Raw genomic sequence first — 17,298 nt, forward strand, 5'->3', positions numbered from 1 at the left:
GTTCCTGTTGCCTGACCTTAAACATGCGTGAGCTTCGAGTCTGGGAAATAGGGGGTGGCGGAGACAACTCTCTCCAATATTTTGAATTTGGACTGCAGTACCCATTTTAAACCCATTGATGTCAATGGTACATATTGCTCCTTTAAAACATTTTGTTGAGAGAGAGAAAGAGAAAAAAAGAAATTTCTTAAAAAATTGCCATTTTTTCATTTGAAATGTTAGTGCTTAACTAATAACTAAAAGTTAGTGCTAAAATAAATAAATAAATAAAATAATTAAAAAATGTAAATTGCACTCAAAATTATTGAAATGAAATTGAAATGATTATTGAAATTATTGTGATGTCATGATAAAAGAAAAGTAATTAATACGGTTTCATCTATAAAATGTTGAATATCCAGTATAATAACATATGCAAATGTACTGCATAGTTGAATGACTCATTTACATTTCATATTTGACGACACTTTTTCAAAGTGCAAGGTGTACATTTTAGCAGCATCTGTGTTCCAAGCATCACGTTCTACCTGTTAGGAAAATTACAGAGAGCCACCAGGTTTGTGAATATATTTGGTGCATTGACGTATTTCTGAAACTGTTTGACATTTAGATTAAACTTAATGGATAATTTAGCATACATGTAAGTCTATATTATCTGTCTGGCCATAATTCATATTCCAAACCTCTGAGTCTACATGCCCTGTCTGTTGCCTTCCAGACAATCTCTGTGTCCGTATCGGTTCTGACTCTGAGCTGCATCGCTCAGGACCGCTGGTACGCTATCTGCCACCCCCTGAAGTTCAAGAGCACAGCCAAAAGAGCCCGCAAGAGTATCGTCCTGATCTGGATGGTTTCCTGCGTGATCATGATTCCCCAAGCCATAGTGATGGAGTGCAGCAGTCTGCTGCCGGAGCTCACCAACAAAACCAGTCTCTTCACTGTGTGTGATGAACAGTGGGCAGGTGAGACATCTGTCTGCAGCATCAGTGGGGCTAAACAGTGAGTGTATCAACTGCAGCCAACAGACAACAGTGTATAGTAACTCTGTGTGGCTGAAACAGTTTTCTCTCACACCAAGTCAGGTCGAGGTTTATATTTTAAATGCATTCCATGCATTCACATAGAGTAACGAGCAGCAATTGCAGAATGAATTGTTGTTTCTGTTGCTGTAGAGAAGAAAACAGAGATATCACTGATCCAAGCTAAGAGTTGAGCTATTGAGTTAAAAGTAAATGTTAACAATTAAGCTGTTAACTATGAGTGTTGTCACACTCTTTACTAATATTGGGGGTCGATTCCAAAAATAAATGATTCATAGATTCTGAGGCATTGGGAATCGAGTCAACTCCGCTCAGGGGAATCGACTCTGCTCAGGGAGGTGACTTTTCCAAACAGCGTTTATTTCCTTCACTAAACAACTACAACTGTTAAGGCCTTAACAGCACTAATTCAAAATACAGCTTTTGTAAGAAACCCCTTAAGTAAAAAAAAAAAAAAAAAAGAAAACCTTAGTGAGAATAGCTTTACAATTATAACTAGGTCTATTTTTTTATTTATTTATTTATTTATTTATTTTTGGGGGGGGGGATTTTCTCCCCTTTTCTCCCCAATTTGGAATGCCCAATTCCCAATGCACTCTAAGTCCTCGTGGTGGCGTAGTGACTTGCCTCAATCTTGGTGGCGGAGGACGAATCTCAGTTGCCTCCGTCAGTCCATGCATCTTATCACATGGCTTGTTGAGCGCATAACCGCGGAGACCTAACACGTGTTGAGGTTCACGCTATTGTCCGCGGCATCCACACACAACTCACCACGCACCCCACCAAGAGCGAGAACCACATTATAGCGACCATGAGGAGGATAACCCAACGTGACTCTACCCACCTTAGCAGCTGGGCAAATTGGTTGCTTAGAAAGCCTGACTTGAGTCACTCAGCACGCCCTGGATTCAAACTTGCGACTTCAGGTGTAGTAGTCAGCGTCTTTACTTGCTGAGCTACCCAGGCCCCCATAACTAGGTTTTCTTAAATTAAGGGGTTTCTTGCAACTGGAACCTGCAGCTAAACGATCGTAATTTCTCGACTGATCAATGCAACTCTTTTGTATTTCGTTCAGCCATCAGTAAGTCTGCTCTGTTTGTTTATCTGTAGTCGCACTAGCCCTAAAGCACATAAGACAGCTGCTTGCCAGACCAAAATCCTGTAGTCTGCCATTTTTATTTAGATAAAACAAATAATTAAGGGAAATGTCAGGTGTGTGACAAAATTGGTCTGCAATAACAACTTTGCTGTTGTTAAAATATCTGTCCGCGGGGCTGGGGTAGCTCAGCGAGTACTGACGCTGATTACCACCCCTGGAGTCGTGAGTTCGAATCCAGGGCATGCTGAGTGACTCCAGCCAGGTCTCCTAAGCAACCAAATTGGCCCGGTTGCTAGGGAGGGTAGAGACACATGGGGTAACCTCCTCGTGGTCACTATAATGTTTGGTTCTCGCTCTCAGTGGGGCGTGTGGTAAGTTGTGCGTGGATGCCACGGACATGGCCTCCACACGCGCTACATCTCCGTGGTAATGCGTTCAACAAGCCAAGTGATAAGATGCACAGATTGACGGTCTCAGAAGCAGAAGCAACTGAGATTCATTCTATGCCACCCGGATTGAAGCGAGTCACTACGCAACCACAAGGACTTAGAGCACATTGGGAATTGAGAATTCCAAATTGGGGAGAAAATGGGGAGAAAAAAACAAACAAACAAAAAAAAAAACACCTGTCCGCAACCAGGAGATGGCAGAGGAGGATCACGTAACAGTGAATTAACTCTAGTTTAGCCTACATTAATAAAAGTCCGGATCGGTTCTGACTCTGAGCTGCATCGCTCAGGACCACTGGTACGCTATCTGCCACCCTCTGAAGTTCAAGAGCACTGCCAAAAGAGCCCGCAAGAGTATCGTCCTGATCTGGATGGTTTCCTGCGTGATCATGATTCCCCAAGCCATAGTGATGGAGTGCAGCAGTCTGCTGCCGGAACTCACCAACAAAACCAGTCTCTTCACTGTGTGTGATGAACAGTGGGCAGGTGAGACATCTGTCTGCAGCATCAGTAGGGCTAAACAGTGAGTGTATCAACTGCAGCCAACAAACAACAGTGTAGAGTAACTCTGTGTGGCTGAAACAGTTTTCACTCACACCGAGTCAGGTCAAGGTTTATTTTTTAAATGCATTCCATGCATTCACATAGAGTAAAGCGCAGCAGTTGTAGAATTAATTGTTGTTTCTGTTGCTGTAGAGAAGAAGAAAACAGAGATATCACTGATCCAACCAGAGCAGATCAGGTGGACGGCCAGGAGACTGAGGAGACCACCTCAAGATGGAGACTGGGTCAGGAGTCCTGGTAGGCGGCCGCAGGGCCGAGACAGGGTCAGAAGGCCAGGGAGTTATTCACAGGGCCGAGAGGCGGCCACAGGGCAGGGACTGGGTCAGGCAGTTGAGCCGCTGTAGGAGGAGTCACTGGGGGTGGAGCATTGGCTCGTTGCCCGTGGCAGGCGTGGGCGTTGGCTCATTGCCCGTGGCAGGTGTGGGCGTTGGCTCGTTGCCCGTGGCAGGCGTGGGCGTGGGCATTGGCTATTTGCGAGGTAGGGTCTTCATGACCCTACGCACTGACATCAGTGGCAGATCATTCAACTTGGAGACAGAGGCCATGGAAAGCTTTGAGCAAGGGGCCGTGGAGGGCTTGGACGAGGGAGCCGAAGAAGCAGGTTTTGGCCCGGGGTTCCCACTATAATCCACTGTGTAGGGGGAACCGCAGAGTTCCAGAGCCTTCTCCACATATTCCCTGAGTGTCCAGTGAGGATCAGCCGGTGACATCAGTTCCTTCAGTGCACCATTCAGACCAGCCTGGAAGAAAACCACCAGAGAGCGGTCTGGATAGTGCACTGAATTCACTAATTCGAGAAACACATGGACGTGATCCTCAATAGAACAGTCCCCTTGTTGAAGAAGCAGAATCCTGACTGCCGCTAGATCCATGAGAGGTCAGTCTTTCTGTAACGAGTCAGGAGAGAACGGAGGATCTAAATGCAGCGTCTTTAATAAAGAAAAAGTAAACCAGGTAACTCAGAACATAAAGAAACAAAACACAGGGAACAAACGTACAGAGCACACCATAATACATGTGAAGACTGACAAAGGAAACAGGGAAAACAAGGGCTTAAATTCACAGGGGCAAACAAGGGAACAAGGAACACCTGTGGAAACAATCAGGGGAAAACCAATCATAAAATGAAACAACAAAGGACTACAAACTAACAGGAAACAGGAACATGGGAACTTAACAAGAATTTCAACATGAAAGTCAAATGCAAACACAGGGAATACATGACAACCACAAAAATTAATTTAGACTCACCCCTCTTTTTCTTTAAAAATCAGCAAAAATGTGGGTTACAGTGAGGCACTTACAATGAAAGTGAATGGGGCCAATCTGTAAACATCAAAAATACTGACCATTTTAAAAATACACCTACAAGACATAAACAATATGCATTTTAACATGATTTCTGTGTGATAAACTACTAAATCACATACCTTTTCTGTTATATCCAATTTTGCAACTTGCCATAACGATGCGATGTTGTAAACCCTAAAACTCTAAAAGGTAAAACCATAAAAATGTTGATTTAAACAATATTACAACTCTAATAACACATACGTTTTAACAGAATAAATAATATGTGCTTTCATAAAATTAGAAGCTTCTCATTTCTGCCTCCAAACCCTCCAAAAATTAAGTGCCATTGTAAGTGCCTCACTGTAACCTATTTTGTGTGTGTGTGTGTGTGTGTGTGTGTGTGTGCTTTTTCTGTAGATTTTTTGTATCCCTCAAATTCTGTTGATTTAGCTTAACCTGTATTGAACACAGAATATTTATTTTTAGAAAAATACTTAATTTTACATTGTTTGAAATAAACCAGTGTTTTACAAGAAGTATATTGTTATATATATTGTATGTTGTTTAGATAAGTATATTGTTTAAACATTTTATTGAGTGTACAAAAGGTAGTGAATCAGAATCAGAATCAGAATGAGCTTTATTGCCAAGTATGCTTACACATACAAGGAATTTGTCTTGGTGACAGAAGCTTCCAGTGCACAAACAATACAAGACAGAGATAATAATAAAACAATAGAATAAAAATAAAAAATGAATAAAAAATTAAAGTATATATAGAAATACAAAATAAGACTACATATATATATATATATATATATATATATATATATATATATATATATATATATATATATATATATATATTTGTATGTATGATATACAAATACAAATGTGTTATATACAGATGCATGGGAATGTATGGCAGAAGAGGTATGGTATGTTGGATAAATATAAATAGATTAAGCTGTAATTATTGCTCAATGGGGCAGTTTTAACTGTTCATGTTACTGAAGTGCAGAGGACAGACTCATTGACTGCTGAGTAGAACTATATCAGCAGTGCCTTTGGCAGGTTGAACTTCCTCAGCTGGCGAAGGAAGTACAACCTCTGCTGTGCCTTTTTCACAATGGAATCAATGTAGGTCTCCCATTTCAGGTCCTGTGAGATGGTAATGCCCAGGAACCTGAATGACTCCACTGCTGCCACAGTGCTGTTTAGAATGGTGAGCGGGATCAATGTTGGGGTGTTCCTCCTAAAGTCCACATTCAACTCCACTGTTCTGAGAGTGTTCAGCTCCAGGTTGTTTTGACTGCACCAGTGAGCCAGCCATTCAATCTCCCTTCTGTATACAGACTCATCGTCATCTTGGATGAGGCCGATGACAGTAGTGTCATCTGCAAACTTCAGGAGCTTGGCAGAGGGGTCCTTGGCGGTGCAGTCATTTGTATACAGGGAGAAGAGTGGAGGGGAGAGCACACACCCCCAGTGCTGATTGTACATGTGCTGGAAGTGAATTTCCTATCTCACTAGCTGCTGCCTGTCCATCAGAAAGCTGTTGATCCACTGACAGATAGACGTGGGAACAGAAAGTTGGTGTAATTTAGTCCGGAGAATAGCTGTAATGATGGTGTTGATAGCCGAACTGAAGTCCACAAAAAGGATCCTTGCATATGTCACTGGTCGGTCCAGATGTTGCAGGATATGTTGCAATCCCATGTTGACTGCATCATCCACAGACCTGTTTGCTCGATAAGCAAATTGAAGGGGAACTATAAAGGGTCCAGTGATGTCCTTCAGGTGGGCCAACACCAGACTCTCAAATTATTTCATGACCACAGACGTCAGAACGATGGGTCTGTAGTCATTATGTCCTGTGATTTTGGGTTTCGTTGGGACAGGAATGATGATGGATCATTTGAAGCAGCATGGAACTTCACGCTGCTCCAGTGATCTATTGAAAATCAGTGTGAAGATGGGGGCCAGCTGGTTAGCACAGGATTTTAGACAAGTGGTTGAAACACCATCTGGGCCCTGTGCTTTCCTTGTCTTTAGTTTCCGAAAGACACGCCACACCTCCTCTTCAAAGATCTTAAGTGTAGGTTGAGTAGCAGGAGGAGGGAGGAAGGGGGTTGCAGGAGGTGTTGATGTTTGTGTGAAGAGAAGGTCAGAGTGGGTGTGGGGTGTGAGACTGGGCCTTTCAAATCTAAAATAAAACACATTCAAGTCTTCAGCCAATTGTTGGTTCCATACAGTGTTGGGAGATGGTGTCTTGAAGTTAGTAAATTATTTAAGGCCACTCCACATTGATGCAGGGTCATTAGCTGACAACTTGTTTTTCAGCTTATCACAGTAGCTTCTTTCAGTCACTCTGATTTCCATATTCAGTGTGTTCCTGGCCTGATTGTACAAGATTTTATCCCCACTTCTGTAAGCATCCTCTTTTGCCCGATGAAGCTGCCTGAGTTTTGCTGTAAACCATGGTTTGTCATTATTGTATGTTAAATAAGTCCTAGTAGGAATGCACATCTCTTCACAGAAACTGATATATGATGTCACAGTATCTGTGAGCTCGTCCAGATTAGTGTCTGCAGCCTCAAATACACTCCAATAAGTGTAGTAAAAGCAGGCTTGTAGTTCCAGCTCTGCTACATTGGTCCACTCACTACAGTCTTTAATACAGGTTTAGCCAGTTTTAGTTACTGCCTGTAGGTTAAAGAAGATGAACCATCCTTTATTGTTGTGTAGCAATGATCCAGTATATTTCTGTCTCTGGTGGGGTATGTAATGTGCTGTCTTTATTTTGACAGTTCACAGGTGAGATTAGCTTTATTAAAATCTCCCAGAATAATAATAAGTGAGTCTGGGTGATGTTGCTCCATGTCTGTGATGTGATCAGCCAGCTGTTGCAGTGCTGCTTTCAAGCACGCATGTGGAGAAATACAAACACTCACCAGCATAAACGAGGAAAACTTCCGTGGCGAGTAGAAAGGCTTACAGTTGATAAAGAGCGCTTCCAGATATGGACAGCACATCTTCTTTAACATTGTTACATCTGTACACCAATTTTCATTGATGTAAAAGCATGTTCCACCACCTCTCATTTTCCCCATTAACTCCGCAATGCGATCCGCTCTGAACAGGTGAAAGCCTGGCAGATATAACACATTGTCCGGAATGGCTTCACTCAGCCAGGTTTGTGTGAAGCACAAGGCAGCAGAGTTTGAAAAGTCCTTGTTTATACGGGTGAGGAGATGTAGTTCGTCCGTTGTGTTAGGGAGAGAGTGGAGATTCGCTAGATGAATACTCGGCAGCGCTGTTCCAAAGCCGTGCTATCGGAGCTTGACAAACATGCCGGCTCGCTTCCCTCACTTGCGTCCAAAGGCGCACTTGAACAGCATCACTGTGCCTCTGACTAAAATGTCCAGTAAAGCATCTAAATAGTCCAAAACCGGGAAAAGGACATATGGGTATAAAATGAGCTTGCTCGCAACCACTCATTTTCTTTTAGGAGCAGAGCGGTTGTGTTCAGCGAGCTGAATTACTCTGTCGATCCATTCAACTCGAAAAGCTGTTGGATTTACGGCGCATTACAGCGGTTTCTACCCCTCATGCACCCCTGGGTGCTTCAGCAGCCTAAAAGAGTATATTCTTCCATTCAAAGAGTATATTTTCATAAAAGAGTGGCACTTACTGAGAGCGTCTTTTTAAAGATGGCTTTCCGTTTGTGTTTAATTCCTGGTTGTAGTCATTATCTCTCCACTTCCAACGGCCACGATCACTGTCTCACGTGCTTGGGCATTGCCCATGTGGAGACGGCGTTCGTGGATGGGTCATGTCCTCACTGCGAGACCATAACCATGGCAATGTTGCAGTCGCGGCTTTCCTTCCTCAGAGGGAAACTCCCCGCCATGGTCCTTCTACCTACGGGTTTGAGGCCATGTCAGTTAGCACTGGGGACAATTTAGGGGCCCCAATGGGAGCCGCTCTGCCGGGTAAACCCCCACGGACCTCCCATTCCCCTGCACGCCATGGCTCTCCTGCAAGTGCACCAAGGCAAGGTGCTAAAAGAACTGCATGAGGGTAGTTCTGACCCGAGATTGATGCAGGAGATGCATTCAGCAACCGATCTTGCTCTCCGGGCGACGAAGGTCATGGCGTGGACTTTCGGGCAGGCGATGTCCACCCTCGTGGTCCAGGAATGCCACCTTTGGCTCAACCTGGTCGAGATGAGGAAGGCTGACAAGGTACGGTTCCTTGGCGCCCCCATCTCCCAGGTTGGCCTTTTCGGCGACACCGTCGAGGACTTTGCCCAGCTTCCCTCGGCGGTTAAGAAGCAGACAGAGGCTATTCAGCACATCCTGCCCCAGTGCGGATCAAGATCCTGTACCCTGGCTGTTCGTCGCCAAGGAATCTTTAATTCCTTTTCTTTTGATTTCCCACCACGAGGCCCCACCCACCGGTTCGTCTGATGCGATTTTCCCCTTGGTCCCCCTCGCCCGGAGTTTGGAGGCTTGGCGTGCACTCTCCAAACTGTCACAATGGCTGACCAGGACCGTCCAACTCGGCTATGTGATTCAGTTTGCCATGCATCCGCCCAGGTTCAGCGGCATCCGTTTCACCTCAGTGAAGGGCGAGAATGCTGCTGCCCTGCGTGTGGAGATCGCGACCCTTCCACGGAAGGACATAATAGAGCCTGTCCCTCCAGCCAGGATAAAGAAGGGGTTTGTACAGCCCCTACTTCATCGTACCAAAGTAAGGCGGTGGGTTGCGGCCAATCTTGGACCTGCGAGTACTGAACCGGGCCTTGCACAGACTCCCGTTCAAGATGCTGATGCAGAAACGCAGAAACGCATTTTAGTGAGTGTTCGGCATCAAGATTGGTTCGTGGCAGTAGACCTGAAGGACACGTACTTTCACGTCTCAGTTTTACCTCAACACAGGCCCTTCCTGCGGTTTGCCTTCGAGGGCCAGGCGTACCAGCACAAGGTCCTCCCCTTCGGTCTGTCCCTGTCACCTCGCATCTTCACAAAAGTCACAGAGGCAGCCCTTGCCCCGCTAAGGGAAGTGGGCATCCGCATTCTCAACTATCTCGTTGACTGGCTAATCCTAGCTCACTCTTGGGATTTGTTGTGTGCGCACAGGGACCTGGTGCACAGGCACCTCAGCCGACTGGGACTTCGGGTCAACTGGGAAAAGAGCAAGTTCTCCCCAGTTCAGAGCATCTCTTTTCTCGGGTTGGAGTTAGAATGATGGAGCACCTCATGAGTGAGTGCGCACAGTCAGTGCTGAACTGCCTGAAATCATTCAGGCGGAGAACGGCGGTACCACTGAAGCAATTTCAGAGGTTCCTGGGGCATATGGCATCCTCAGCGGCGGTTACGCCGCTCGGGCTGATGCATATGAGACCGCCTCAGCACTGGCTTCAGACTCGAGTCCCGAGATGGGCATGGCACTGCGGGACACATAGCATGACCATCACGCCGGTCTGTCGCCACCTCTTCAGCCCTTGGACCATTTCTACGGGCAGGGCTTCCCCTAGAGCAGGTCTCCAGGCACGTCGTGGTTACAATAGATGCCTCCAAGATGGGCTGGGGTGCCGTATGCAATGGGCACACAGCCGCCGGCTCTTGGACTGGCCCGCGGCTGCGTTGGCACATCAAACGCCTAGAGTTGTTGGCAGTACTGTTCGCCTTGCGGAGGTTTCGGCCATTGATCCAGGGCAAGCACGTGTCGGTCCAGACGGACAACATAGCAACGGTAGCTTACATCAACCACCTGTCATGCCAGGTTACCCTCAGGGGAGAGTGGAGACTCCACCTTCAGTCCAGCTCATTTGGAGTCGAATCAGTCGAGCACAGGTAGACCTGTTTGCTTCCCGGGAATCCTCCCACTGCCCGCTTTGGTACGCCCTGACCGAGGCACCTCTCGGTATAGATGCATTGGCACACAGCTGGCCCCATGGACTACGCAAGTATGCATTTCCCCCAGTGAGCCTACTTGCACAGACCCTGTGCAAAGTCAGGGAGGACGGGGAGCAATTCATCCTAGTAGCACCCTACTGGCCCACCCAGACATGGTTCTCGGATCTCACGCTCCTCGCAACAGCCCCCCCGGCAAATTCCCCTGAGGAAGGACCTTCTTTCTAAGTGACGGGGCACCATATGACTTCCATCAAGAGGGTAGGGGACCTGCAAGCATTCTCTGTCAGTGAATTGTGCCTGTAGTTCGGTCCGGGTTACTCTCACGTGATCCTGAGACCTCGATCGGGCTATGTGCCCACGGTTCCCACGACCCCTTTAAGGGATCAGGAGGTGAACCTGCAAGCGCAGCCCCAGGAGGAGGCAGACCCAGCCATGGCGTTGCTGTGTCCGGAGTGAGCTTTACGCATCTATTTGGATCACACGCTGAGCTTTAGAATCTCTGAACAGCCCTTTGTCTGCTTTGGTGGACAGCGGAAAGGAAGCGCTGTCTCTATAATGAGAATCGCCCACTGTGTCATTGACGCCGTTGCTATGGCATATCAAGCTCAGGACGTGCCACCCCCTGCGGGCTTACGAACCCTCTCTACCAGGAGTGTGGCGGCCTCCTGGGCCCTGGCCAGTGGCGCATCTTTGGCAGACACCTGCAGAACAGTGGGCTGGGCAACACCCAATACCTTTGCGAGGTTCTACAATCTCCGGGTTGAGTCGGTTTCATCCCGTGTAGTGGCAGGCACAAGCACGTAAGTTCTGAGACAGCTGGCCGGGTGTACCGCTTGCACATAGCGCCTTTCCCCTCCCTTGAGGAGAAGACGTGTGCTCTTGACTCCCAGTAGTGTTCACAGACTGTGATCCCTGGATGACTGTGGCAGAGAAACTCGCTGCCGGCTCAGTTAGTGCGCTGGTAAGGCCCTGTATTGAGGTAGGTAACCCCATGTGTTATATCTTCCATAAAATCATTTCCCTCTTGGTAAACTACGTCTTCCTTGAGCAGAGGGCCCTCTGCTCCAGTCGCCATGCTTGTAGAAACTCCTCCCCCCTTGGGTAGGACCTACCATGCGACTCTCCACATGACATACTTCCGACAAGACTCAAGACACAAGACCATGTGATGTATTTCCAATTGAAGTACCCCCCCCTCCCTTTCTCTGGGTGGGGTGTGGTCTCCGCGGTGTCTTCCCCTTGGGAGTGACACCCCCCTGATGTGGACACTCGCGGATCCCAGTCCGTTAACAAAATTCTCCCCAAAAAGAGTGGAATTTTGTTAACTGTGGGCTAGCCTGTCCCTATAGTTGAGCAGTCGACTTGTTCCTGAGGGACCGTTCGACGCTCATAGCAGCGTTGGGGGAGGTTACGTGATGGCCTGGTGCACTGGCTATGAGGCACACAGCAGTCTGCAAGTTACACACCGCTAGTTCATGCAACACAGTTCAACTAGTTGTGGCGTTTTGTATAGGGACCCCGAGTGTCACTACATTGACACAACGTCGAGTGAGTGACAGATAGGGAACATCCTGTTTACTTTCATAACCTCCGTTCCCTGATGGAGGGAATGAGATGTTGTGTCCCTCTTGCCACAATGCTGAACTAACCGCTGAAATGCCTGGGACCTGGTCTCGGCTCCTCAGCACAAAACCTGAATGAGTGGTTGCATACCAGCTCCTTTTATACCCGTATGTCTGGGGGAGTGGCATGCAAATTCCACTCACCAATTCTCATTGGCCTTTTTAAAATAAAATCAGAGGTGTTTGGGGCTCCCAAGAGTGACCCCTAGTGTCACTACATCGACACAGCGTCGAGTGAGTAACAGATAGGGAATGTCCTGGTTACTTCCGTAACCTCCGTTCCCTGATGGAGGGAATGAGATATTGTGTCCCTCTTGCCACAACGCTGAACTAGCCGCTGAAATGGCCGGGACCTGGTCTCGGCTCCTCAGCACAAAACCTGAATGAATGGTTGCATACCAGCTCCTTTTATACCCGTATGTCCGGGGGAGTGGCATGCAAATTCCACTCGCCAATTCTCATTGGCCTTTTTTCAAAAAAGCAGAGGTGTTTGGGACTCCCAAGTGTGACTCCTAGTGTTACGAAAGTAACCAGGATGTTTCTACTTAATATTTTAGTTAAATTTACTCAAATTTAGATCATACAATAATACAGCTTAAATAAAGAAGATTGTAACTGATTCTTGGTCAGTCATTAAATAAACTTATTTCTCCACTAAAATGCATACTGTATACATGTACTTCAGTTGCACATGCAAAAGGTGAACTGAAATAATATAAAAGATAAAACCTCTATGAATCCTTAATAACAACTATTAATTGCCCCCATCATTTCTATATGACCAAGGAAGCATAATTAAATAATTAATGCACAGGGGATTATGGGTATACCCCATAGCCTCAATTTTGTACTCAATTTTTTGCATTATTAACACTTAAAAAAACACTTAAAACGTAAAATTCTATAGATTTTCTAAGATAATTAAGTTCAAGGAACTTAGATATCATTGTGATTGCAAAACTTGACATTTAAAGTAATGTTGAATTAGAACAACTTGGCAACATTAACAGTGTGGGAACCTTCTATTATATAGCCTAATAGGCTTTTCTGCAAAAAGAAACAATTTACCCTTCGCTGACAGTTTCTGACCAATCCTATATTAGCAACTGCTACCGTGTGCCATCTCTGACAAGAGCTTGCTTTTTTCCATCATAATTGGTGTGTAATGAGAAGTTATGAGCAGTTCTGTTCACTTACACTAATGTTATCAGGTGTATAATCGTCATCAAGTAACGCCTTTTTTCTTTTTGTGTGATTATCATATGACTCAATTCTGATTCACAGTCTCCACAGTTTTCAATTAAATTACTGTGTAATTTAACTATTTATTTTACAAAAGCATCAGATAAAATAAGCTTTATAATGTCATTCTTCATTCCAGCCCACTTAAAAATATTATCAGTTTCATTTATGAGAATATTTTAACAAAAACTGTGCAGTTCGTGGCAATCTCCCATTCATTCCTATGGGAAGTTCTGCAAAGCTTGTCAGAGTGAGCAGCGGTAGCCAAGAGCAAAGAGCTTAGTGAAGGGTCAATTATGAAGCACAAAACAATTCATGAAACAGCAAATATGTGAAAGGTAACATCTAAAAATATCAACCCATTGTTTTGACATTTATGATAACTACCCTTGCGCTAAGAACACATTTCAACCTTACAAAAAAATCTAATTTGAGACTCATGGATAAAACAAGCCTTTATTTGTACTATTGACTGAATCTCTTCTGTGAGCACTTGACATTTTTTCTAAAACAAAATACAAAACCTTCCTCTCCACTTGTACTTTTTTGAGCAGTTTTGAAACTTTGACTGCATAAAACTTCCAAACTGCATAAATCACCCTCCAAAGGGCACTTTGAAGGGAGAACAATCGTGACAGTCATGCTGTAAGATCGCTTCACACAGTATTTCCAGTGAAAATGAATTAAAAAGTGAGTTCCGAATTACCCTTATTTTTTAGCCCCACATCTTTTAGCCTTTCAAAGCTCTCACAGTGGATGGCAAAGTCTTCGAAGGAAATAAGGCATAGGGATGATCACATCTGAATGGAATGCACCCTTTGTATTGCAGCATACCTCATATTATTTCCTCCTTAGGATTAATCATTTTTGCTTTCCTCATTTGTAAGTCGCTTTAGATAAAAGCATCTGCTAAATTAATAAACGTAAATGCACACTGTAGTTAACTTGTTACAGAAATATAGCCCTTTTGAAAACTAGCCCCGATCTCACCAATATATAAATAGTGCTGAATATCACAACTGTGCAAAACAGGTACGTAGTGCGCAATTCAATATGATAAGTGCAAACATACCAGGGTATAGTCTTAAAATGCACACATTTTAAGACAGTCATGTCATTTTTATTTGTATAGCGTTTTTCACAACACACATTGTTTCAAAGCAGCTTTACAGAAAATCATGCTTTAACATAAAATTAAACTGTAATATCTATAAAGTCTTAGAGTCATCGTTGTGTAGTTTGATTAAATATGATATGAAAATGTGTATAAAAATAAGTAAGTAAATAATTAAATGATAATTGTATTTAGAGCCCCAGTGAGCAAGCCGAAGGCGACTGTGACAAGGAACACAAAACTCCATAAGATGTTGGTTAATGGAGAAAAATAACCTTGGGAGAAACCAGGCTTACTGTGGGGGACAGTTCCCCTCTGGCTAAACAGCATGAATATAATACCAGTATTAGTTATTTGTGTGCAGTGCAAGTCATGGTTTAAAATTAGTAAACTAAGTAAGTGTTAAGGGTCAGTGTTTAAACAAAGATTTTATTTTATGAACTGTAAGATTAATGACTAATGTCTTTGAAGTTCATCCTGGATTAAGTGCAGAAGTTCACATTGATGCATTGTCCTTTGTTAGCTGGCTGATGAAGGCTTTTTTTTTTTTTTTTTTTTTTTTGGGCAATTAATTGATAGTCTGTGTACTCCATTTTAATAGTCTAGTCCAACATTAGACCAAGTTGATGTAGGAAGAGATCAGTGAGGTGCATCGCAGTTCAACTGGCAGGTCATTTCGGTGAGGTCCATCCTAAATCCAAGGTTCAGGCAGTGGCATATGAAGTATCCCTTGTCTTATGGTTGGAGTTGGCATCAGTTCATCCTCTGAAGTTCATCGTAATAGACTGAAGTGATGTCTGCCTGGCACCGGCTGTAATTAGTCGCCATCACTCAGCTACATTTAGCATTGGAGTCCGACACCAAGCAGGAATGGAGCTGGATCTGACCGGCTCTGAGAACCCCGTGATATGAATCCCGAGGTTGAGACAGGGAAACAAATAGAATAATGTTAGTGTAGATGCCATTCAATTTAATGCAGTTATAGAATATAAGAAGTGTTTCCAGTTCTGGCAGACCTAACTAAAGCAGCCTAATTGTGAGTTGATGGATAAATTAGGAGTATGCCTGGCTGAATAGATGAGTCTTTAGTCTAGACTTAAACTGAGTGAGTATGTCTGTGTCCCGAACAGTTTTAGTGAGTCTGTTCCATAGTTTAGGAGCCAAATAGAAAAATTATCTATCTCCTTTTGTGGATTTTGATATTCTGGATTAACAGGCCAGAATTTTGCAATCGTAATGAACGTGATGGAATAAAGCATGGTAGAATGTAATTTAAGTACTGCGGAGCTAGACCATTCAAACCTTTGTATGTAGTTAACAGAATGTTAAAATGAATATGAATTTAACAGGTAGCCAATGTAACAACGATAAAATGGGGCTAATATGATCATATTACTTGGTTCTAATCAGCACTCTGGCTGTTGCACTTTTAACCAATTGAAGTTTATTTATTGAACTTGCAGGACTTCCTCCCAGTAATCAATAATCTAGCTTTGAGGTCATGAACGCATGAATTAGATTTTTGGCATCAGCAACAGAGAGCATGTGTCGTAACTTAGCATTTAAGAATGCTGTTCTACAAACATTGGAAAATGGATTTTCAAAGAACAGATTGGTATCAAATATAACACCTAAGTTCTTCACTGTAGAAGACGATGAACAGTACATCCATAGAGAGTCAAATTATATTTTAGCGGCTTATTTTTGTTCATGTATGCTATTTCTCTTAGAAATGAACATAGTTGGGAGGACACTACCTTTTCTAGAATTTTCGACATAAATGGGAGATTTGAAATCAGTCTATAATTAGCAAATTGTCCAGGATCAAGCAGTGGCTTCTTAATAAGTGGTTTGATATCTGCCATTTTAAAGTTTCTTGGGACATGTCCTAAGGACAGCGAGGCGTAAATGCTATTAAGAAGAGGTTCTGAGATTACAGGGAATACCTCTTTTAAGAGCTTACTTGGTATTGGATCTAAAATACATGTTGTGGCTTTTGATGTTTCGATAAGTTTTGTTAGCCCTTCATGACCTATGACAGGATTGATGTTGCTTGTGAGGAAAATTATGAGACACTGTTTTCTGAGGTGCTGTGACAGATGATTTCATAATTCCAATTTTATTTCTGATTATTTACATTTTATCAGTAAAGAAATTCATGAAGTCATTACTATTGTGCTGCGATGGAATATCTGGTGACACTATCAAGAGTGCTAATAGAAGACTATTTATATTTTCTGTTATTACATCAAGTTCTTCTAGACTTTTTGGCCTATGGAGTATATGAGACAAATCTGTAAGATTATTAGTGAAGCTATCTGTAGAGCCGAGGAGGGCGGGGCCGGGCTGGAATGACACACGCCGGTCCCCAATCAGCCTGATGGGGCGCGCGAGGGATAAAGGCGGCCGGGGACGACAGTTCGAGAGAGAGAGAATTACAGACAGCTGTACTGTGTGTGTGTTTATGGTTGTGTGTTTTTGTTTAAATTTATTATTAAACTATTATTTATATTCTCAAGCCGGTTCTCGCCTCCTCCTTTCCACTGAACCCCCTTACACTATCTTTAGTGGTCGAAAGAATAGTTCTACCTGAACAATAGCGTTGTGTAGATTGAGTGACATTAGCTGATCGCAGCAGACAAGATACAAGGTAATGATCTGAGATGTCATTGCTCTGCGGCAGAATTTCTATAGTATCAACATCAACTCCATGTGACAGAATTAAATCTAGCGTATGATTATTGCGATGAGTTGGTCCTGTCACATTTTTTGTGACTCGAAGAGAGTTGAGAATATCGATAAATGCTAATCCCAGTGTGTCATTTTCATTATCTATGTGTATGTTGAAGTTACATACAATTAAAGCTCTATTCACAGTAACTACTAGATCTGATAGAAAATTTGCAAATTCACCAAGGATATCAGAATACAGCCTGGGTGATCTATATGCT

General features: G+C 43.8%; 1 protein-coding gene across 1 annotated transcript in view; it reads left to right on the forward strand.

Moving 5' to 3' along the window:
- Window positions 1-17,298, forward strand: part of LOC127413621 (orexin receptor type 2-like) — a 78,256-nt gene that overhangs the window by 39,529 nt on the left and 21,429 nt on the right. Inside the window, exon 3 of the mRNA XM_051650901.1 lies at window positions 719-962. Coding sequence (XP_051506861.1) covers window positions 719-962 — 244 coding nt within the window. The remainder of the gene's footprint in view (window positions 1-718; window positions 963-17,298) is intronic.

This window comes from Myxocyprinus asiaticus, chromosome 23 (assembly GCF_019703515.2).
Source record: "Myxocyprinus asiaticus isolate MX2 ecotype Aquarium Trade chromosome 23, UBuf_Myxa_2, whole genome shotgun sequence".
Taxonomy (NCBI): domain Eukaryota; kingdom Metazoa; phylum Chordata; class Actinopteri; order Cypriniformes; family Catostomidae; genus Myxocyprinus; species Myxocyprinus asiaticus.